The sequence below is a fragment of the Biomphalaria glabrata genome, chromosome 5 (assembly GCF_947242115.1).
Source record: "Biomphalaria glabrata chromosome 5, xgBioGlab47.1, whole genome shotgun sequence".
In the NCBI taxonomy this organism is placed as follows: Eukaryota; Metazoa; Mollusca; class Gastropoda; family Planorbidae; genus Biomphalaria; species Biomphalaria glabrata.
Window position 1 is genome coordinate 20275177 of NC_074715.1, and position 24900 is coordinate 20300076.

Genomic DNA, 24900 nt, shown 5'->3' on the forward strand with positions numbered 1-24900 from the left:
CAGCGTCTCAAATAGCCTTTTACAAGAAGTGAAACTGGGCTCAGCATGTAGGTCTCAGCTAAGTCTTTGAAATGTTTGTGAAGATCATTAAATAGGGCTCAGCATGTAGGTCTCAGCTAAGTCTTTGAAATGTTTGTGAACATCATTAAATTGGGCTCAGCATGTAGGTCTCAGCTAAGTCTTTGAAATGTTTGTGAACATCATTAAATTGGGCTCAGCATGTAGGTCTCAGCTAAGTTTTTGAAATGTTTGTGAAGATCATTAAATTGGGCTCAGCATGTAGGTCTCAGCTAAGAGTTTGAAATGTTTGTGAACATCATTAAATTGGGCTCAGCATGTAGGTCTCAGCTAAGTCTTTGAAATGTTTGTGAAGATCATTAAATTGGGCTCAGCATGTAGGTCTCAGCTAAGTTTTTGAAATGTTTGTGAACATCATTAAATTGGGCTCAGCATGTAGGTCTCAGCTAAGTCTTTGAAATGTTTGTGAACATCATTAAATTGGGCTCAGCATGTAGGTCTCAGCTAAGTCTTTGAAATGTTTGTGAACATCATTAAATTGGGCTCAGCATGTAGGTCTCAGCTAAGTCTTTGAAATGTTTGTGAACATCATTAAATTGGGCTCAGCATGTAGGTCTCAGCTAAGTCTTTGAAATGTTTGTGAACATCATTAAATTGGGCTCAGCATGTAGGTCTCAGCTAAGTCTTTGAAATGTTTGTGAACATCATTAAATTGGGCTCAGCATGTAGGTCTCAGCTAAGTCTTTGAAATGTTTGTGAACATCATCAAATTGGGCTCAGCATGTAGGTCTCAGCTAAGTCTTTGAAATGTTTGTGAACATCATTAAATTGGGCTCAGCATGTAGGTCTCAGCTAAGTCTTTGAAATGTTTGTGAAGATCATTAAATTGGGCTCAGCATGTAGGTCTCAGCTAAGTCTTTGAAATGTTTGTGAACATCATTAAATTGGGCTCAGCATGTAGGTCTCAGCTAAGTCTTTGAAATGTTTGTGAACATCATTAAATTGGGCTCAGCATGTAGGTCTCAGCTTAGTCTTTGAAATGTTTGTGAAGATCATTAAATTGGGCTCAGCATGTAGGTCTCAGCTAAGTCTTTGAAATGTTTGTGAACATCATTAAATTGGGCTCAGCATGTAGGTCTCAGCTAAGTCTTTGAAATGTTTGTGAACATCATTAAATTGGGCTCAGCATGTAGGTCTCAGCTAAGTCTTTGAAATGTTTGTGAAGATCATTAAATTGGGCTCAGCATGTAGGTCTCAGCTAAGTCTTTGAAATGTTTGTGAACATCATTAAATTGGGCTCAGCATGTAGGTCTCAGCTAAGTCTTTGAAATGTTTGTGAACATCATTAAATTGGGCTCAGCATGTAGGTCTCAGCTAAGTCTTTGAAATGTTTGTGAAGATCATTAAATTGGGCTCAGCATGTACGTCTACTTTTGACTTCCACATCTTACCTTCAAATGATATGTTTGTGCACCTTATTGTTTATACTTCATGAGGTTAATAATAATAATGCTACTCATAAAGCGCTGTGAACAAACAAAAGGTAGGCTCAAGGCGCTGTGATAACTTTACAAACATAAACACGAGAGCTAAAACGACAAACTAATCTAAAAACAATTTTGAACAGGAAGGTCTTAATGTTCTTCTTGAATGTAGTGTAGCATGTTGTCTGTCTGAGATCAAGGGGAAGTGAGTTCCAAACCTTTGGTTTAGGAAATAAAAATCTCACATTCTATTTTGTTAAATAGTGTTCTTTTTTCATTATTCTAAATTTGAACTGCGGTCCATTATTTGGTGACCTCGTAGATAAGATGACGAATACATAATTCAAATACAACATTTCCAAGTTTCAAATCGTGGTCAAGATACAATCTGAAGATGTCGGTCAAGGTTGAATCCAATTCGTTTCAAACGTAGAGAGTTCAAGGTCATAAACTAATTTTAATTAAAAACTTTTGCACTCCACACAGCTTTACACCCATCAAAGTTTTCAATCTGTTGGAATGAACAAACTTGAGTTAAAGTCATGTAGGAGACTTGAGCTAATGATAATCTTTACTTGCATATTTAAGTTAATCTTTAGTTATTAAAAAAGTTAAAAAAAAACAACTGGTATCTCAAGGATTTTACTCCTGGTACAATGGAGGACATTGTCTAGAAACATTTTGTCAGCTCTGGAGTTTAAAACAACACTCACTAGTTTAATAGGCAACTAGTTTAATAAGTGAAATATCCTAATGATTTTATCAAACTGTTTGACCGCTAATATAACTTCCTATTGTTACAAAAGGGTAGGTGTACTTGAGCTGAATATTTGATTTGGAAAACGTCAGAGTAGAAATACATTGGATGGATTTGTCACTTAAAAAAGAGTCCATCTCGTCTCAAATGAAGCTCTATCAAGAAACATCCTGGAACTTTTGTGCGTGTGTGTTTGTACGCGTGTGTGTATGTATGTGAGCGTGTGTGGATAGCTTTAAAAGTTCAATGTCACTGTGATTTTCAGAGACGTCTTTTATTGACAGCAACAGATTTCAAAATGTGATTGAAACATAGCAAAAGTAATAGGCTCAGCTGCTAAACCAAATACTTATTTAACTCTATCTCTTCGTAATTATTTTCCGCGCTCGGAAGGAATTATTTATTTGTATTTCACTAGCCTGCTAGGGTTAAACTTCAAGAACGTTTTTCTTTTCATCAGACAATGTTATAATTGGTAGAGATAAATGTGAGCCTTTTTTTTATAACACAAATCAAAGTTTATGAACCCAAAAATTAAATTAATTTAATGGGGTCAAATCAACGATGGTACCGCCAATCAGGAGAGAAAGAGTTAAAAGATTTTGTTTGTTTTTGCCTTTAGTAACTGGAAGCTTCCATTTCTTTGTCTGGTATTACTTTACCTGTAAATAGTTGTAAAAAGTCTACCATGAAATAGACATATTGCTTTGTTTTAATTTATTTTTCAATTAATTATCTTTTCGTAACCTCAGGTCAAGTTGAAACTTTACATACTTATCATGTCCCTAACAAAACAATTTTTAAAAATATAAAAAATTCATGAATATGTTATTGCTTTGACATGATTGATCACTGATGGTATTACGTAGTCTAAACGATTATGCGTATAAACAACAACTAACGAAACAAAGTCAAAACTTATTGTAAGTTAAAAAGAGAAATGTTTTCCATAGAACTCACATGTATAGTTTATTAAACATCTTGAGTGAATAATTAAAGATTTCAAATGGTTACAATTGGATTTCCCATATCCACTGTTTCTTAAACATACGCATATTTATGGAGTAAAAAAATACAAATAAAAAAATAATATTCAAAACATTACAATATATTTACTTCTAAAAAAAAAAGTCTCCTAAGACATACACACGCTTCCATTATGAAAAAAAAATAGTTACTATCTAATGACGATCATTTTCAGTACATTCTCTGCACATATATGTTGGAGGTCTATTACATCAACCACTACCAAGCCAATGTAGACCTCTTTGGAATCCAAACTTCTGTCTTCGAGTCGATTTTGAAACCTGTTTCCTGGTTCAAAATACGGAAGGTAATTTTGCTGATTCAATTATAAATATTCCTGTACTGTTAATTCTATCGAGAAAGATGATTCTTAGGTCCTATTGCCAAAGTTCTGAAAGAACAGCATAGACAATTGTATATTAATTTTTTTAGAAAGTTTATGCAAATCTGTTATAATTTTTCTTTAATGTAATTATCAAGAAGTGAATTAGTCAAATACACGAAGAAATCGTAGTAACGCACCATCAATCTGGATGGAAGAAGCACGTCTGCTAATCTGGATGGAGGAAGCACGTCTGCTAATCTGAATGGAAGAAGCACGTCTGCTAATCTGGATGGAGGAAGCACGTCTGCTAATCTGAATGGAAGAAGCACGTCTGCTAATCTGGATGGAGGAAGCACGTCTGCTAATCTGAATGGAAGAAGCACGTCTGCTAATCTGAATGGAAGAAGCACGTCTGCTAATCTGAATGGAAGAAGCACGTCTGCTAATCTGAATGGAAGAAGCACGTATGTTGCTCTGGAGGAAGAAACATATCTGTGTGTGTGTGTTTACATAAGTGTGTGAGTATTTGCGGGGGGGGGGGGGAGGTTGTCAATAATATTTCTTGAGTAATAAGATTTTGTTCATCTAAAAATAATTTCTTCAATAATGAGAATTCGTTCATTTGACAAAACAAATTAAAAAACTAAACACACAGAATTTCGTTTACAACCAATTATCTCCCCTGTAAGACACTGAGGCGCTCGCTGATGATAATTAAAACAGACATAGCGACATGCCAATGAAGTGATTTGTATAGTTTTTGTACCTTGCATTAAAACCAAGAAGTAAAACGTCTGCTTAGAAACTGCGCTAATGTCATGCTGACATTATTTGTCAAAGTTCTTAAATGGATTTTAAGAGATGAAGCCTTTTCTTATCCAGGCATGACATGAGGGGAATACAAGGGAGGTGGGGGGTGAAACTTGAGAAAATGACATTCCAAAAGACAATGTAATTACACGGGTTAGAGAACATTGAGATAATGACATTCTCAGAGTTGGCATGTTAAGCTACGAAATGCATAACGGATAGGACAACATTTCTCTTGGTTTAGATAACATTGGTTTGAATTGAGGTGTAAAGATTTGTATATGATATTCATTACCTGGGAAAAGAAAGAGAGCCAGACCAGGGAATCAATGGAAGTAACAACACCAAGGAGCGGACGCCTGTATAAGGAACTAAGTCTGTAAATAAAAAAAAAGCAAGGATATTGAAAGACGGTCCGACACTAACCCAATGGTCCTACACACAAGGTAAAGGCCCAAGGGTCCTACACACAAGGTAAAGGCCCAATGGTCCTACACACAAGGTAAAGACCCAACGGTCCTACACACAAGGTAAAGGCCCAATGGTCCTACACACAAGGTAAAGGCCCAAGGGTCCTACACACAAGGTAAAGGCCCAAGGGTCCTACACACAAGGTAAAGACCCAAGGGTCCTACACACAAGGTAAAGACCCAATGGACCTACACACAAGGTAAAGGCCCAATGGTGAATGAGGATGAATATAAAAATGAATAGTTTGAACAAAATCTAAAAAATGATTCTAGTTTCACTTTCTATCACAGACATTTAGGCGTGTTAGAACTCGAGGTTTTCTTGTTGACGTAGTTTAGATTTAACAAGAGAACATAATCAATTTATCAAATTTTCAAAATCAAATCAAATTATGTTTTTACATTGACGGACACATTAGAAACCATAGAAACAGAGCATCGTGAATTGTATCATGTAAAAACTAGTTGACCCCGAAGAACCCCATTGTGATCCCAATCCCATCTTACTTAGCAACTCTGCTTAGGCCTACCTGTCAATTGAAGTAGGAGGGGATGCAACCCCGTAATAAAGCTTTTCTTTGGTCAACCTCAGTTACTTCCTTGTTACACATTGACACAATTATCCAACTTATTGGCATTCCAGACTTTGGGTTACGTCTAAGACGAGCAGTCTCTGAATTACCATTTCTGTTTGTTATTTTATTATTAAGTACAATGACATGAACATTTTAAGTGTTAGTGTTTTTTGGCAGAAATAACATTTCCAATGTCTTGGACGATACGAGTCACTTCTTTCGATCTGTGGATTAGTCGATCAAACAAATGGACAACCAAAGAATTCTCTAGTGATAGTTTGTAAAAGGATGAATTAGAAAATACACACCAGGTTTTATCTCACAATGTATATGACTAATAGCCAAATATAATAAAAAAATATTGTTTGGCTTTGATAATTTAGTTTATAAAAAATAGTTTTACATTTAACAAAAATATTTTGTTTCAATTAACAGTTTTTGTGAATTTTCTTCTAATTTTACTCTTTCAAATAGAGACCCCTAAGAACTAGACAAAATGACATTTCCTATAAAGCACTTTTCTAAAACATCAATCCCACGGACAGTAAATCAACAGGAAATGAAAATGAGTTGAAAAGACAACGTGTGTTTTATTTAACGTATTTGTAACAGAAATATCTCAATATTGGAAATGGTCAAACTTTCCATCTTGTTATTTCAGTAAAAGTTTAGCCTTTAAAAAATAGGTCTATGTAACGATAACATCAATCTTATTATGTCAGAATGATGATATTATTAAAAAAATAAATATATACAAACCTTAATTCATAAAAAAAACTGAGGTCTGACCTTATCTATTTCCTCATGACCTAACACATCAATAGGTGACGTGTCATCCCCAATTCAAGTGATGCTGAGATGAAGCAATTCTCTGATTCTATTTTAGGCGTCCTGTAATTTATATTTACCCGTCGAAATAAACAAATACAGTAAGGACTAATATTTGATTATGGTTTGGTGCTTGTTTAGTTCTTTAACTTTCAAGTGTCATATTTTGTTTGAAGGTTTAAATATTGTTTGTGTATCTCTGTGTAAAATGAAACAACACCGACCGATGACTTAAAAATGTATTTAGTGCAGGAGCTCGGGTGAAAGCACAGTTAATCATACAATATATGGCTAAAGGTGTGCTGACAGGTATTGTAGATAAATCGTCTGATAGAGTTAGGATTTGAAAGAATTAAATCAATCTAAAAGATTGACGTTCATGCATTGACGTTCATGCCAACCAGAAATATCTAGACATCAATCTTTTAGGTAACAAATGTATGATCTCAAACCTTAGAGTACGTCACAAGCAAGGGAAGTAATGTACTGCCCATTGGACAAAGACTGTAACTATACTTTTCCTTATTATCTTCCTTGTTCTAGCTATAGCTACTTGTCCAGTGAAATATATTTGTTCTGTCATAAAGGTAATTAGTGTAAGTTAAATCACGCATGGATTTAACAGTATACTTACAATGTTCTTGTTTAAGGTTTGTTATATAAGGCGGGGTGGGGGCAGTATGAAATTGCTCTATTCACTTCTCTTTGTCCGTTCTACTTCTATTTCAATGTATACTATATATACATATTTATTTATTTATTTTTAAATCAACTTCATTATCTTGGAAATAGGTAAACAACGGATACAATAAAGAAGAGATATTGTTTATAAAAATTAAGATATTTTGGTACATTTGGTAATTAAGAAATAAAATCTTTAATTACTTAAGTAAGATACTTCGATTAAATAATACTTACTCCAAAAAAAAAGAGAATTCAACTCAAAGGTTTTCCATCTAGTCACACAGTGGCAGACTTTGCTGTTTCATCAATAGACTGATTTCGTTTATACAGGTCACACAAAAAAAACGCATTGCGAATAGAAGATAATTAGCGCAGATAATAATAAGGCCGGTCTTCGAGTCCGAAGATTAATGAGGAATGCTGTATCTCCCGTGGCTTTTCTTTTCGCCTTCTGCGTCTGTCCTCGGCAGCGGGTTTTTTTTTTGGTCTCAAATGTGTATCCCGCGGCCTTTGTGTGTGACCTCCAGCTGTCTCGTTCTGAGGCCGCATGCAACCAGGTTTCTCTTCTACGTCAGCAAAGGCAAGTTGGCCCCTAAGCTGGTCTTTAAAACGTTTCCCGTGGGGCACCTCTGTTTTGCCACCTTATGTCAATGATGGAGTGCAAGTATCTTTGGTGAAAGCGTTCAAGTAGTCTTAGTTGCTTTCTGTGTAATACCCATGTCTCAGATCCATACAGAAGGGTTGAGAGAATCACATCTTGATAGACACTGATTATTGTAGGCAGGCGGAGCGATTTATTCCGCCAAACTGAAGGCGTCCAAAAGCCCTTCTGACCATGGTCAGACGGTTATCAATTTCCCTTCAAAGCGAGGCGTCATTTGATACTATTCTTCCTAGATTTGTGGTCTACCATGTTAAGGGGGCTGTCCATTTACGGTGATCGCGCAGATATTGTTCCATGAAATATAGTTCCATAATTTCAATGACATTTGTAAAACGTAAGACAAGTCCTTTTTTGTGGTGGGGGGGGGGGGGGTAACAAGCGGGAAGTATGCTTGTAGAACAAAGATCAGCAGAAACATTGCCAACAAATAAAACAGCATCATCTTTTCAAATCTCTAAGGACACATACACTCTGGTCAGTCTGAGATTAAACAAATCGAGTTTCATTTGGGGTTTTAATGTTTAAAGGGAAATGAAATTTAAGAAAAAGTTTTCCTTTATCCTTTATAACCAAATGGTCTATGGAGGTATTGTATGGTCAGCCCAATGATCATTTGACCAATTCCAAAATATTTTGAAAGGGGTGAGACAAGTAATGCATGAACTGTCCAGGAATTTTGCTATTAAAATATATCTAGTTCCAATATACCTAATATGCCTTGCGTTTTAACTGTTGACTCTTGGCTGCCTTCTGCAATTACACTGGCTAACTGTGAAATTAAAGCATAGAGTAAACATTACATAAAATAGGATGCATATAAAATACAAATCCTATATGCAGGTCAGTTGTAACCTCAGGTACTTTACAAATAGAAAAGTCAAAAAACATTTTGATAGACCAACCCTAATAAAGACACTATTCACAAAATTGTGTTCAATATAAGTTGTACATCAATTGTCTCTTATAGGTAGGCAAAGGTAGGTTGGGTGAATCAAGCACCTGTATATGAATACAATTAGGCGCTTAGATACATGCTGATGTTAAGACACCTGTTTTGTTTCCTTTCATAGCATTAATCTATTGACATGATTCTCCCTTGTGATTACTCAGTGTTAACAATTATATTGAAATACATACAAACTTAGGGCCGCCATTTCTTTATAAGTTGAGCAAAGCAAATTTACCTTAAGATTATCTGTATCCAGCATAATGGCGAAGCTGGTCATGTGATCACACTGACATGTGGTGTGATTCTTGTGGCTCTGTGACGCCACTACCTGGCAGCCGTCCTGTGACCAGAACCCCGCGGATTCTCTGGTGAGACACCAATGCGATTTAGTGAAAAAGAAAGATTACTTAGAAAAAGGTAACATGTTTCACAATTTTCATTTTCATATTCTAATTAGTGATCTGTAGACGAAACAATAGATGATTTATTTTAATTAAAACGAAACTGCGACTTCCATTTGACAAACAACAAGGCCATTGAACACTTCATACTGTGGAAGTGTCCTCTGTTTACTCGGTCTTATAACAACTTAATGAACACAATCTAATGTAGTCACCCGTCACTTATGTTCCAGAATCAACACAATCTAATGTACTCACCCGATACTTATGTTCCAGAATCAACACAATCTAATGTAGTCACCCGTCACTTATGTTCCAGAATCAACACAATCTAAAGTACTCACCCGATACTTATGTTCCAGAATCAACACAATCTAAAGTATTCAACCGTTACTTATGTTCCAGAATCAACATAATCTAAAGTAGTCACCCGTTACTTATGTTGCAGAATCAACACAATCTAAAGTAGTCACCCGTTACTTATGTTCCATAATCAACACAATCTAAAGTATTCAACCGTTACTTATGTTCCAGAATCAACACAATCTAAAGTATTCAACCGTTACTTATGTTCCAGAATCAACACAATCTAAAGTACTCAACCGTTACTTATGTTCCAGAATCAACACAATCTAAAGTACTTATCCGTTACTTATGTTCCAGAATCAACACAATCTAAAGTACTCAACCGTTACTTATGTTCCAGAATCAACACAATCTAAAGTAGTCACCCGTTACTTATGTTCCAGAATCAACACAATCTAAAGTACTCAACCGTTACTTATGTTCCAGAATCAACACAATCTAAAGTATTCAACTGTTACTTATGTTCCAGAATCAACATAATCTTAAGTATTCAACCGTTACTAATGTTCCAGAATCAACATAATCTAAAGTATTCAACCGTTACTAATGTTCCAGAATTAACACAATCTAAAGTATTCAACCGTTACTAATGTTCCAGAATTAACATAATCTAAAGTACTCACCCGTTACTTATGTTCCAGAATGAACACAATCTAAAGTACTCACCCGTTACTTATGTTCCAGAATGAACACAATCTAAAGTACTCACCCGTTACTTATGTTCCAGAATTAACATAATCTAAAGTACTCACCCGTTACTTATGTTCCAGAATGAACACAGAGCTATTTGATCCTGATTCATTTCCTGGATTAAACACGAAGGATTGAAAATAATTAAATTTTTTCATAACATTATAGTTAATGGGGAGATAATTTAAGATATATTGAATTCATTGTTTTTGGATTTAGTTGAAGAATACAAGCACCAGTGACAAGAAACTCTAGGGATTTACGTTGTGTCTTACTATGGAGAGTCAGGATATATCATCAGGATAAGAAACGTGCCTGGGGACCAACTCTGGGAACTCTAAAACAAATATTACAATTTTACAGGAAATATATTCCGGTTGCAAAATTGCAAATGAACCTGCTTTCTAAAAATATAGATCAAGAAATGAACATAGAAATGGTATGCCCCGCGTTTCTTGTTTTCTCTCTCTCTCTCTCTCTCTCTCTCTCTCTTTCTCTCTCTCTCTCTCTCTCTCTCTCTCTCTTTCTCTCTCTCTCTCTCTCTCTCTCTCTCTCTCTTTCTCTTTCTCTCTCTCTCTCTATATATATATATATATATATATATATAAAGTAAATACCCACTGCGTTCTATATTTTTAAATGTATGTGAAAGTGAGTACTGTTGATACACGATCGCTCAACTAAACAGATGTGGGCCTATCAATGTCATATGGCCCAACTAGAATCTAGTTTACTCCTGTTTACAGATGAGATGAGACATAAGAATCAAACACTTTAGAGCGAGCAAGTGCAGCATGCAATGTGAATATTTACAGAAGACATGCAAAAAAAACTGAACCACTTTCACATGATATAGCTTAGAAAATATTGATACCGCAAAGGATATTCGTAACTACCCGAAACTAAAAGCTATAGTATCCTTGCAACCCCCTCCAACACACACACACACACACACACACACAGGTGACACAGGTCAAAAGTTCAATGAACGATTGACATTTTAAAAATTTGATCGAGAATATGTTCTGAAGTTTCATTGAAAGACCCAGGACCTTCAGTTTACAGCCGAGCTTGTTTCATTGAGAGACCCAGGACCTTCAGTTTACAGCCGAGCTTGTTTTATTGAGAAACCCAGGACCTTCAGTTTACAGCCGAGCTGTTTCATTGAGAGACCCAGGACCTTCAGTTTACAGCCGAGCTGTTTCATTGAGAGACCCAGGACCTTCAGTTTACAGCCGAGTTGTTTCATTGAGAGACCTAAGACCTTCAGTTTACAGCCGAGTTGTTTCATTGAGAGACCCAGGACCTTCAGTTTACAGCCGAGCTGTTTCATTGAGAGACCCAGGACCTTCAGTTTACAGCCGAGTTGTTTCATTGAGAGACCTAAGACCTTCAGTTTACAGCCGAGTTGTTTCATTGAGAGACCCAGGACATTCAGTTTACAGCCGAGTTGTTTCATTGAGAGACCTAAGACCTTCAGTTTACAGCCGAGCTGTTTCATTGAGAGACCCAGGACCTTCAGTTTACAGCCGAGTTGTTTCATTCTAAATCATTTTCTTAGAAACTTTGGTTCCTTGTTACAATTGAAACACAAATAGATTCAGTTCTAATGATATTAATTAAAGCGACACAAAACATCAAGTTTTACTTTAAGAGGTTGGCTAGGCTCCTGTGTGATTGTGGAGTATAACCAGACACCTGGACCTCCATAGGAGGACAAAAAGAGGACAAAATAAAAAGACAAATGTAATACAATGACTTCAGTTACAACTTATGAATTATGTAAAGTACCTCAGTTAGTCTCATGGTGAAGGTAATTGGTTTAGGTAACTTCCTGCTGTGTCCATCTTTCCCTAAGGACGCACTGAGGATGTAACTGGCTATTCGAGGCCTGGATTGAATTTCTTCAACTTCATTTTCACTATTTTTTTTATCAGTCTCCTCATTGTTTGACTCTTCCTTGCTCTTGTCGTCTGTCTCATCATCACCTGATAAGTTCTTCTCTTTCGTTTTTTTCTTGGACAAGCCACCGAGTAAACTGGACATGGAGTAGTGGGTAATGAAGACAACTTTGGCCAACGAGCCTGTAGGAACGAATATTCATGGACATTATTAAGTACACTAGAGAATTGCCAAATAAACATAAATAATAATATAGAAATTATCAAAAGAGCGTCCAACTTTTGTTTGAGAAGGCAGTCGAGAGTAATGAATACAATGCTATATGTTTATTTTCAGTTTATGTATATTTCATTTTACTTTGTGATAATGAGAATTGACTTAGAGAAACATCACTGTCATCAGAAAGTCAGACATTACAGTGAGTAGAAGGGGGAAAAACATCATCAAAAGAAATCAACTCTCAACATCATTAGCAAACCAACTACATCTATTTAACCCTGACTCAACAACAATCACACTATTGGAGAATATGTTACTACGACACAAACTAAACGATAAATAGTCCAGACTTAAGTCTTCATCATCATCACACACAGGTTAGCTGCAACATCTCCCTTGTTTTACCTTCGCTTTGATTGACCAAAGTCTCTTTGGGTATTGACACTGTAGCAAAGTCTGAATTAGACTCATAGACCAATTCTTGTTGCTCCATCTTTGTGACGTCCACAACTTCCAGTCTCAGATCTGAAGTAAAAATCAATTTATTTAATACAAAACATTTAAAATATTATTCGATATAGTTAGCGTCTAGTATTTAACTACATCTATCTATCTACAAGTCAATTTCATTTTAGGTTAACTGTCTAATTGAATGAATAAGTCTCCACTAAACACTTACCTATATTGTCTGTTTTTGTAGTGATTACTTTTGGCTCTTTGATCTTTTCCACCAATGATAGCGTGGCGTTCTCCATGGCAACCAGTAAGGTGGAGGCCGATCTCACCTTGTCATCGGACGACATCTTTTTCCAGACCTTCGCAGTTTTTTCAGAAACAAGAGTGCTTCCGACTTTTGCGAAGTTCTGAGGAATTTTCAAAATGTAAGAAATAAAAAAAAAAAACAGCTGTGATAATACAAAAGTTCAATAGAGACTATCTTCAACGAAATTCAGAGACGTATCTAATCCATTTGAGCTATTTCTTAAATTCGTGCAATAGACTAATGATTAACATGGAGCTAAAGGCAAAAGGGGGTAAAGTTCATAGAATTAATACAATTTTGAAGGCTTTTTCTCTTTCATAGAATTTTTTTTATTGAGCCAATGCATTTCCTCGTTCATATAATCCTATGTTCTTACTACTTGATATTAGCCAATGTTATGACTATTTTATGAGCCAGTTATTTCTCTACTTTTGATGTTCTAATGTTCTCAATAATTTAAACGAGACAAAGGTCTCACTACTTTGAATGAGGAAATGCTTTCACTATTTTAATATCCACTATTCTCACTACTTCACAAGCCATCGTTTTCACTATTTTATTCTCACTACTTTGTGAACCAATGTTGTCACTAATTTGTGACCCGATGTTTTCACTACATGATGAGACTACGCTATAGGAGCCAATGTTCTCCAATAATTAGTGGGCGTCAATGAATTCCGTTATTTTTACTCCAATCACGCGAGTTGTCTAATTCTTTCCACACTCTAGGTTTTAGCTCTAAAAGTCGTCATAGCCTCGAGGAGATAACTTCCCGCTGATTCAAGATGGGAGATACGACTGCAGAGTTGTGTATCTTGACACATCAATACATTTAGATTTTTTTCACGCGCAGTAAATAAATAATAAATACATACAGAATCAAAGAGTATTTTTCTTAATAAATATATATCAGATCATTAGAAATTGTATTGCAATGAAGGAAAGTCCAAATAGTCGACTATAAATATCATTTTTTTAAAATGTGGGGTTTATTTATATATTACCCTTGACCCTTGACCCTTTACCGTTTGTCAAATATCATTTGACTCAAGGCTATATCTCACTTGGATAAATCTCAATTTACGGCTAAATCTTCATTTGTACTATTCATTTCATGTATGTGTCAATGTGTATAAGTAGATTTGCAGGTGTGTTTGTGTGTATCAAGAAGAAGATGGAAAGTGGAAAGGCTCGAATGTAGAAGGAAGCTTTGGTTTGTTGACTATTGTCTTGTATTGTCTATTAAAAATTGTAAAATTCGAGTCTGTAAAAACTTAGTCCCCAGCTCCTTTATCTCGTAGTCTCTTCGTTGATTGGCGGGCTCTGTATTTACGTGACGAATACACTTACATCAAATACACTTACATGAACATAAACATTTTTGCATAAACTTTAAGACCTGACATCAGCTGAAACACTTACATCAACAAAAACACATTCACATGAACACTTGATTGAACACAAACACTTACATCCACAATAGTTTTGACCTCTGAGGCCTTCTGGATGTTGTCCACCTTCATGGCGTAGGCAGACATGATCTGTGACGTCACGAGGATATCCTCGAACGTAATGTTCTCTGACTGGGTCACAGTCACCAGCTCTGCACTCACGGCGATGGTCTGTTGCACGTCTACGGAGTTTTTTTCTGGCAGATTCTGACCAAAACAAAAATGAGTATTGCACATTACATCAAGTTGTATTTTGTTGTTGTTTTTGCGGAAAAAAATAAACAAATACAAGAAGTGTAAACATAAGAATATAAACTTACATATTATTGAAAGAGGTAACAAGTTCGAAATAAATAGTAGATAAAGAACTAATTCCGTTATTTTAAATCAAGAAAAGCGTTTTAAAAGTACATTTTTTAAAAAGACAATACCCGTGGGGATACAACTTAAAATAAGATATAGAAAAATAATAATTTAAAAAAAAATGTCGTGGTTTCGATATCTACCTAAAAGGCCAGCGGGCATGCTTCAAGAAGAAATTATTTATGGGTACCTTCATTACACGTAACTAATTTAGAACTCTTGAGATTTAGTCTAGATCTAGATCCACTTCTTGAATATAGACGTAATCTATATTAGATTTACGTACAAATATTAGCCACTTTAATTTAATAGACAACTCAGTAATCGGTACACTACGGCTGACTACACCATGTTCTTTTTTACTCCACATTACAGCTAAAATTAGATTTAGTACATTTTTTACTTGAAAAATGATAACGCTCAAACGAGCTTCTAATTTTCTTGTCACCAACTGTTAAATGATTAGAAAAAATTGTTAGGGCCGTTTTTGAGGTCTGCGTCCAGGTGACAAGTAAAGAGAGAAAATCTGAAAGTAAAACAGAAAACAGCTATCTTTTTATTTCTCTTTCTTATCTGTCTCTTTATCCATTTTTTATGTCCATAAAGTTTTCTAGAAGAGTGAAAACATTTGCAGAGTTCCTTGTAATAAAACATTCATCACACTGTTGTAGTTGGATTGAGAGTTAGGACATTAGGAGCAGTCAAAACATTTTCTCACCTGAATGATTGCCTTAAATTTTTTTGAGGCGCAATCTTGGACATCCGGAGCCTCATTCCAACATGTGACACCATTTCCATTATTTATACAGGGCCACGTAGCAAAGCCTAAATGTAGTAGCAAACACAAACATTTGACAAACATCGGCAAAAGTCAGACAATTTTAGACATATGCTACAGAATTGGAAAAATGTGTGTACGAAGAAACAAAATATTTTAGTAAGGTAATCTTTGGTTCTGATAGGTGACCATTGTAATGTCATTTGTAGACAGCAGACTCACTCTATCACTTTCCCTCTTCTTTCTCTCAGTTCCTCTTTCTCTCAGTTCCTCTTTCTCTCACTCTGGTGTATAGTCGTCAGCTCCTTTAAACAATGAAAATATTTCCAGCACCATAGAAATAAGTGGCTAGATGTTTTTGTTTGGAATTGAGATGAATAGCCAAGACGAAATAATTCACTTTAGCAACGAACATGACAAATATCCAGCTAGTTGACAATAGTAGTAATTAGCCATGTTTACTATTAATTAGAGTTACCTACCTTCACCAGATGAGCAATAAGTTTGAGCTGTTTTGCCTTCTCTTATTTCTTCCCAAGCATATGAACTCGCTCGTGTTTGTGGACACGTCTGACTACCAGCTTTGTAGAACTCTCTGGCAGACGCGACCCGCTCCATCTGGCTCCCACCAGTGCCTGGTATGTAGCATCTCTCGTACATCTTGGCGGCTTCTTCATAGTCTAGGCTCCAAATTGGTCTACAATAAAATTACGATATTTCTTTTATTGTATTTTAAATTGCAGTATCTCTTGAGTTGATATTCCCCAGTACCTCCAGTGTTGATGTCTCATTTTCCCCATAATTTGATATTCACCCAACACCCCATGAATTGATACTTCCCAGTACAAATTCAAAAACTCTATCATCAAAAATAACATTATTAGATTGAAATTTATTAATCATAATTACATATTTACAAATATGTAGGTCACACCTGGGTCTGCGTAAGGACCTAAATGACACACTCTCCCTACTCAAAGAGGATGCCGTGAAACAAATCAAATTTCAGGTATTTGAAACTGACCTACACAACAATAGAAAACCCCTTCTATTTTATAGTAGACGTTAGTGGTATGTGAATCTCGTCAAACATTTGGTTGTTTTATGTTTGTTGTAGTTGTTGTTGTTTTTTTTTTTTGGTTTCTTTGTATTTTTTTGGTTGATTCCAGTCTATTATGTTAAAGGCATCATTATTTTCTTCCTTTTCATGACCCTTTAGAAGGCTGCTGGGGTTCAGCTGCAAACACATGAAACATTTTATGCTTCTGACTTTGTTACGCAAACTTCAACTATCGGCTTTTCTTTTATTTCTTAAAAGGGGGGGGGGGGGGAAACAAAAGCAAGGTAGGAAGTATGTTATAAACTTGTGTATAGGAAGTTAATATGCACACAAACTCGTGGGTGGCCCTTAGGGCGTGTCCTATACGACTAGACCATTCTAAAACAATTTCAAAGAAAGATTAATGCTTAACGTTCTACAGATATAAGAAAAAAGGTTTTGTTTGTAAAGTTAATCAATATCTATAATGTCGTTTAAAAACAAAGTTAGAGGTTGGGAGTACCAAAAGTAAGAGATGCCTCTGGAGACTCTATTGAACATTTTTTTACAAGTTACACTTATTTGACAAGAAGAAAAACAACGCCATATATTTTCATTTTGACGTATTTTCCCGCATTGATGGTTGTTTAAATCTTGTTGAAAAAAAATGGTGCATGTTTATTAATAACGGTTTGCACAATTAATAAAAAAAAAAGGTTCCTTTAGAACACCTCATTCATTACATAACTTACCAAGATGGGGCACCACGTCATGATAATTCAAATTAAAAAGAAACACTCTTATAATTGTTTTTTTTTTGTTGTTCGTCTGTCTGTTGTTTCAGATCTACACGGGACAGAAAAACAAAGTCATGTACATAAATGTTGATAAAAAAAAAGACTTACGATTTAGATACATTTGTTTGTGTAGTGAGGTTTTTGGTTTGCAGTATTGCAGTTGTAGCCTCTGCTGCTAGGGTTCTGGCTGTAGTTGTAGTTCCAGAAGTGGAAGTGGAGTTGTGTGCTTGGCTTGTCTTCGCAGACAACTTCCGTCGTGCACTGCCTGTAGGAGTGGAGCTTTTAGAACCAGAACTGTAGCTTGATAATTTCTGCGTACTATCCGTGGAGTCACTCTCTTTTAATGGCGATGTTGTACTGGTGTCATCACTCTCCGTGGTTCCGTTTCCAGGAGGTCGAGGTGTAACTGAAAATTGAGTCTTGGAAATTTCATTTACGCGGTTAAATTCTACAATGTTTTTTAACAAATTGAAATGAAAGTGTTAGAAGCTCTCTTTGATTAATTAGTTCTATTTTTAACCGACTGATAAAAGTTGTCTTAATAAAAAAAAAGTTTTTATTGACTATTTTATTTCCTGAGCTAAACATAAAAATATGTTATGAAGTCTGTGTTAGGAAAAATATGTGTTTTCAGCAAGGTGTAGACGAATTCTGCATTAATTACAAGTGTAATGTTTTGTAAGTGTCATCAAAATTTACATGTTTTCTTTTTTTTTTCTTGGCCGGGAGGGGGGGGGGGGGAGTCTTGGTGTAGATATTTAAGCTAACGTTACCATCAATGGCACTCGAGGATCACCCAATTTAGAACAAGAAATGTAATGAGATCCTTTAAAAGTTCTTGTTTAGTTTTGATTGTGCCTGTTTTGAATGTGTCAAGTTATAATTTGGCTGAACTCAACTTCTCACAGTAACAATTAGCTGTAAAACAAACATCAGTTCTGACAGAAGCATCGGGCCAAAGATCCAAGCAGAGCTGTTGTGTCAAACTAACTACAATCTAGAGGGCAGACTGGTAAAGTGGATCAAATACATTTTACCATTTAGTACAATCAGATGTACAACATTGTAACAATATTTGATGTTTGATTTATTGATTAACAACCACACTAAATTTCCTTAATAACCCAATATTTATGTAGAAAGGCTTCCGTTACGTAACACTCATATATCTGTAGTAGTTGTAATGTATCTGTAATAGTTGTAATGTACCTGTAGTAGTTGTAATGTATCTTTAGTAGTTGTAATGTATCTGTAGTAGTTGTAATGTATCTGTAATAGTTGTAATGTATCTGTAATAGTTGTAATGTAATGTACCTGTAGTAGTTGTAATGTATCTTTAGTAGTTGTAATGTATCTTTAGTAGTTGTAATGTATCTGTAGTAGTTGTAATGTATCTGTAGTAGTTGTAATGTAATGTACCTGTAGTAGTTGTAATGTATCTGTAGTAGTTGTAATGTATCTGTAACCTCAATGATCGCTTAAAGCTCAGCTAATAAAATAGTCAATGCACTCTTGAGCTTGAGTAGTGAGCCCAGCATGTTGAGATTGGCTCTTCTTGAGCTTGAGTAGTGAGCCCAGCATGTTGAGATTGGCTCTTCTTGAGCTTGAGTAGTGAGCCCAGCATGTTGAGATTGGCTCTTCTTGAGCTTGAGTAGTGAGCCCAGCATGTTGAGATTGGCTCTTCTTGAGCTTGAGTAGTGAGCCCAGCATGTTGAGATTGGCTCTTCTTGAACTTGAGTAGTGAGCCCAGCATGTTGAGATTTGCTCTTCTGACCATTTTCTTCTTGTTTGTAATTCTTTAAGTGATCGTGTGCAGAAATTTAGTTTTGTTTATTTGTTTTGTTTATTTGTTTTGTTTATTTGTTTTGTTTATTTGTGCTGCAAGAAACTGGATAACTTTTAACAAGATATTTCTTTCTAATTCAATATCCAGACTGATAATGATTTGAAACCTAATTTCTAATAAAACTGAACAGACCTAAACTATTTAAACTCTAAAAGTTAAAAAAAACAATAAACTTGACCCGATGTGACCCTGCGAGACAAAGTGCGGTTCACAGGGTCAAATATATGCAAGGTTATTGTATTGTTAATACAGTCGTTCACCCTCTTTGTTTTTTGAGGCTTAAAGTTTAACCAAAAGTAAAAAATTTGAATAAGCTTTTCATCATTGATGAACTCTATAAGACTATAGCACTACCAAAAATGAAACTCTGAACACATTTTGTAAGCTAGAAGAATAAATATATATATATATGACTTTATTTCTCAAAGCATTGTTATAGACAGTACAGTAAATAAAAAATATATTTTAAAGCTCTGTTAATATATTATTGATTCTGTTAATACATAAATACATCTACAAGTATCTTTTGTCCAAACAATGACATGATGTCAACAGTCACAAATCTTTGGTTAGGATGACACACAAATGGTCTAGAGTGTATCATGTGACATAGGTACACAAAACTATTTGGTCCAAATGGTCTAGAGCAGGGGTGGGCAAATTACGACCCGCGGGCCACATGCGGCCCGCCGGAGGGTTTTATGCGGCCCGCCGACACCTCCAGAAATCAGGTGTGCCCACAGTATGTACATATAAAATGCAAATATTAAAAATAATATCTATATAAGTTATTGAAACTGTCTCAGTATAAAAAGTTTAAAGTAAACAAAGATTATACTTATTGGCTATACATCAATACACTCAACTGAAGACATAATCTCTGAGTGTTGGGTAGGCTTGGAACAAGTTTACAAGTGTTTTTTTTTTTAAATAAAAAATATCACAACCATAAACTCTAAACAAGAAAGTTTGCATAAAGAAGCATACAATTTCAACCGAATGTAGTCAAAAATAACATAGGTATCATAATTATAAGAGCTGGGGTGTTAGCCACTGGCATTTCCGATTCATGAACAAAATAATCCAATGTCTCCGCAAGCTTAACCTGGTCATGGCAAATGAAAAGAATATTATATCTCAAGGAAGGATTTGTTATGTAACTTGAAGGACATTGAATGTGACCTTGTTACCAATATTTCTTTGGAAGAATGGAAGACAGATTTCATATTTTTAATCATTTCTATTGCAATTGGTTGCTTGCAGATAAATGCAAATGAATTGTTAAATCTTTTCAAACAAGGCTTTCTTATTTCTACAAGCAAGCAAAATAAAACATGTTGTTGTCATTCTCATTTGCTGAAAGGTGAAACTATTTCTAGTGAAATGATTAAAAGTACAACACTTATTAAGATTCATTAATTGTTCAATTTATAAAAGCAAAGTTCCAGTCAGTACTTGCATGGGAGTCCCATGGGTGCCAGAAGCTGTATTTCCACACTTGAAAAACCTTGCAGCTGTTTACACTATTTAATTACACATACATCTGTTCTTCTTCTTCTTCGTTCTTGCTTTAGATGTTGTAGGGTTCAGATCAGCAATCCTATATCTGAGTTGAACCGCGCAGTGGGTCAGGCAGTACTTGGATGACTTTGGGGCCAGAGTCTTGTTCGGGTCTCTTGATTTAGTATGCACCATTCAAGGACATGGTCTGTATTCTCTGGTGATGCTCCACAAGGGTAGGTTTCGCTCGTTTCGAATTTTAACTTCCGGAACATATATTATTGTCTCATTCAGTGAACAAACATTGTTTTGTGGAACCTAAATAAATATAATCAATGGTCAATGTTGACTGACTGTAATTTGACGGCAGTCACAGGGGTAACAACTAGTAAGATAGTTTCACGGTTCCGGAACATTATGCACGAGTGTAAAAAGTAAACTACTGCACATTAAGTACAACTGTATATTTATGGGGGATATTGTGGTATAAAAGGACAACTGCAATTTATAAAAAGAGTTAAAATTAGTTTCAAACATTCCTTACCCTTACCTTGTTGTAATTTATCAACGTGAAAAAAAGACAAAATCGTGAATATAATACAGATTAAATATTAAATGGAAGACATTATACACAATTAGCTAACCTTCTAAGCTATATATACATATATATATATATATATATATATATATATATATATATATATATATATATATATATATATACATGAGCGGCCCCCATTCCCAAATTTTTCTAAATGTGGCCCTCGATACGAAAAGATTGCCCACCCCTGGTCTAGAGTGTATCGTGTAACATAGGTACATAAAACTATTTGGTCCAAACATGGGCGTAGCCAGGATTTTTTTTCGGGGGGGGGGGGGTTAGGGGGGGGGATTTTTTTCTCCCCCCCCCCGCCCCCCCCCCCCCTCGCGAAAAAAAATATTTGTATATATGTATGTGTGTGTGTGTTCAAAATCTTTATTACATTCTGACCCTTCATTCTTTTGGAACACGTTTATTGTGCCCTAGAATAGGTTCTTCCTGGAGTTAGTGAAAAAATTGTTGACTCCCCGCCATTGCCAGCAAGGGGCTCTGGGGGAGCTCTAGGAGCTCACCCTAGAGCGGGGCGGAGCCAAGCACTATTTCTGGCATAGAATGTCAATAAAATGCATATTCTGAGGTATCTACAGTGCATTTTCCTGCTATTAAAAAGTCAAAAATGTATGTGCTATTTTTACTGACTAAGACCCTGCCGCGCCGTTCGGCGCATTTGCCGTCAAGCTGTTTCCACAAAAATCTGTCACTGGTAATTTCTGAAGCCTCTTCCCACCTGCTCCGAGGACCTCCATGATTGTGTGGAGCCAAGTTGTACTAGGATGTCACCGCAACTCTTATTATGCGTAATTTATTTTGTCGGAGAACATGTCCCGCAAACTTCATGCGACGCTCTGTCACAATTTTACTAAGGGGTTGAATCCCAGTTCGGCATAGGATTTCCTATGATGGCTCAGGTTCTGTTGCAATTGATTGTCAGAATGGGAAGGAATCCCTCGTGGGTCTCCGCGCTCGCTACACGCTGATAGTTTACCCGATCTCAATAACTAACTCCTAAAATCTGTCTTAGCCATCTTTGTTGAGCCACATTTAGTGTTTTTCAATTTCGGCTGATGACTATTCACTGCATTTTATTAATGGAGCCCCGCCACTGGTAGAAATGTAACCTCTCTTGGATACGCTCTTGGAATTGGGTGACTGTAGTTTGCTTTAGATTTTATATCGAAAAGTGAAATTCTTTCTTCAAAATCATCTGTTAGAGGATTTAAACTAAAAATCTAAGGACTTTGTTGTAGTTTTTTAAATTCAAAACCCCAATTTAGCTACGATCATAGAATTTGGTAACTGTAGTTTGCTTTAGAGTAATATTGAAGATAGAGGTTTTCCACCTCAAAACGCTCTGTAGAGGGATTTTAAACTTAAAACCATCTGGAGGAAAGGAGTTTAAACTCAAAACACCCAATTCGCTTGGCTACGCTCAAATAATTTTAGTGTGTAATTTGCTTTTTTTTATATTGAAGAGGTATTTTTTAGCATCAAACCCTTGTGAAGGGGGATATGAACTCAAAACCCCTTTTGACAACGCTCATAGCATTTTGAGTGCGTAATTTGCTTTTTTTTTTTTTTACATTGATGATGTATTTTTTAACTTCAAACCCCGCTGGCGGGGATTTAAACTCAAAACCCATATGGCTACGCTCTTAGATTTTAGAGTGTGTAATTTGCTTTTTTTTTTTTTATTGAAGATGTATTTTTTAGCTTCAAATTCCACTGGAGGGGAGTTTAAACTTAAAACTGAGTCAAAACCTATTTAGCTACGCTCATAACATTTTGAGTGCATAATTTGCTTTTTTTTTCATATTGAAGAGGGGGTCTATCGTAAATTTTCGTAAAATCTTCCTTAACTATGCACTTGGAATTAGGGGATTATCGTTTGCATTTTTTGTGTGTTTTTTTTTTTATAGAAGAGGGGGATTTAACTGCAAAAAACCCTGGTAGGGGGTTTTAAACTCAAAACCCCCTGTTAGGGGTTTTAAACTCAAAACCCCCTGGTAGGGGTTTTAAACTCTAAACCCCCTGGTAGTGGTTTTAAACTCAAAACCCCTTTAGCTGTGCTGGGGCAAGTGATGGTTTAGTATTAAAATCTCACCTAAAATTAACAAAATCAAAGCAAAAAAACATGTCACTAAAGTCCGTCTTCCCCCCCCCCCCGGTGGTAGGGGGTTTCAAACTCAAAACCCCATGGTAGGGGTTTTAAACTAAAAACCCCTTTGGCTGCGCTGGGGCAAGTGATGGTTTAGTATTAAAATCTTACCTAAAATAAAGAAAATCAAAGCAAAAAATCAGTCACTAAAGTCCGTCTCCTCCCCCCTTCGGGGGAGGGGATTTCATTTCGGGGGGGGGGGGGTTGAACCCCAACCCCCCCCCCCGGCTACGCCCATGGGTCCAAATGGTCTAGAGTGTATCGTGTAACATAGGTACATAAAACTATTTGGTCCAAATGTACTAGAGTATATCGTGTGACATAGGTACATAAAACTATTTGGTCCAAATGGTCTAGAGTGTATCGTGTAACATAGGTACATAAAACTATTTGATCCAAATGTACTAGAGTACATCGTGTGACATAGGTACATAAAACTATTTGATCCAAATGGTCTAGAGTGTATCGTGTAACATAGGTACATAAAACTATTTGGTCCAAATGTACTAGAGTATATCGTGTAACATACATAAAACTATTTGGTCCAAATGTACTAGAGTACATCGTGTGACATAGGTACATAAAACTATTTGATCCAAATGGTCTAGAGTGTATCGTATAACATAGGTACATAAAAACTATTTGGTCCAAATGTACTAGAGTGTATCATGTTTTTTGAAACTCAATGATATCATATTTTCTGAAACTCAATGATATCATGTTTTCTGAAACTCAATGATATCATATTTTCTGAAACTCAATGATATCATGTTTTCTGAAACTCAATGATATCATGTTTTCTGAAACTCAATGATATCATGTTTTATGACACTCAACGATATCATGTTTTCTAAAACTTAACGATATTATGTTTTCTGAAACTTCAATGATATCTTGTTTTATGACACTTAATGATATCTTGTTTATGACAGAGCCAATGCACAGAGGACAGCAAGGATCTGTGCCAATGAATACTGGGTAGAGCTCAGTGAGAGTATTCAGCTCGCAGCCCAAGTGGGCAACATAAGAGGGATGTACGAAGGAATCAAAAAGGCTCTCGGACCCTCCCAAAACAAGACAGCACCTCTGAAATCAACCACTGGGGAAATTATCACAGACAAGTGTCAACAAATGCACAGATGGGTTGAACATTACTCTGAGCTCTACGCCACAACAAGCTCAGTCTCGGACTCAGCCCTTAAGGCCATCATACAATTACCCTTTCAGAGCTCAACAAAGCCATAGACAACATTGCTGCCCGCAAAGCACCCGGATGCGATGGTATTCCCCCATATCTTCTAAAACAATGCAAAACTACTCTAATCAAACCTCTACACGAACTGCTTTGCAAATGTTGGCAAGAAGGTGCTGTGCCACAAGACCTACGTGATGCTAAAATCATTACACTGTATAAGAACAAAGGTGACAGAAGCGACTGC

The 24900-nt window shown here is 36.0% G+C and overlaps 1 protein-coding gene across 8 annotated transcripts in view; it reads right to left on the reverse strand.

Moving 5' to 3' along the window:
• Positions 1-1821: 1821 nt before the first annotated feature.
• The window catches only part of LOC106067126 (latrophilin Cirl-like), a 54656-nt gene continuing 31577 nt past the window's right edge, over positions 1822-24900 (reverse strand). For 3 of the 8 annotated variants that reach the window (XR_008777811.1, XR_008777817.1, XR_008777816.1), the window contains 13 exons: positions 17468-17765; positions 16006-16220; positions 15464-15570; positions 14404-14589; positions 12848-13031; positions 12574-12693; positions 11839-12131; positions 10110-10162; positions 8826-8955; positions 5421-8410; positions 4716-4797; positions 3808-4057; positions 3222-3676 (listed from right to left, as the gene is read on the reverse strand). Coding sequence is in view for 1 of the 8 variants with exons in the window: in XM_056028351.1 (XP_055884326.1) it covers positions 2009-2013; positions 8350-8410; positions 8826-8955; positions 10110-10162; positions 11839-12131; positions 12574-12693; positions 12848-13031; positions 14404-14589; positions 15464-15570; positions 16006-16220; positions 17468-17765 (1652 nt within the window). In the remaining 7 variants the exon portion in view is untranslated. Of the gene's footprint in view, positions 2014-3221; positions 3677-3807; positions 4058-4715; positions 4798-5420; positions 8411-8825; positions 8956-10109; positions 10163-11838; positions 12132-12573; positions 12694-12847; positions 13032-14403; positions 14590-15463; positions 15571-16005; positions 16221-17467; positions 17766-24900 lie in introns of those variants that run through there. The other 5 variants (XR_008777813.1, XR_008777812.1, XR_008777814.1 and 2 more) reach the window with 5 other exon arrangements.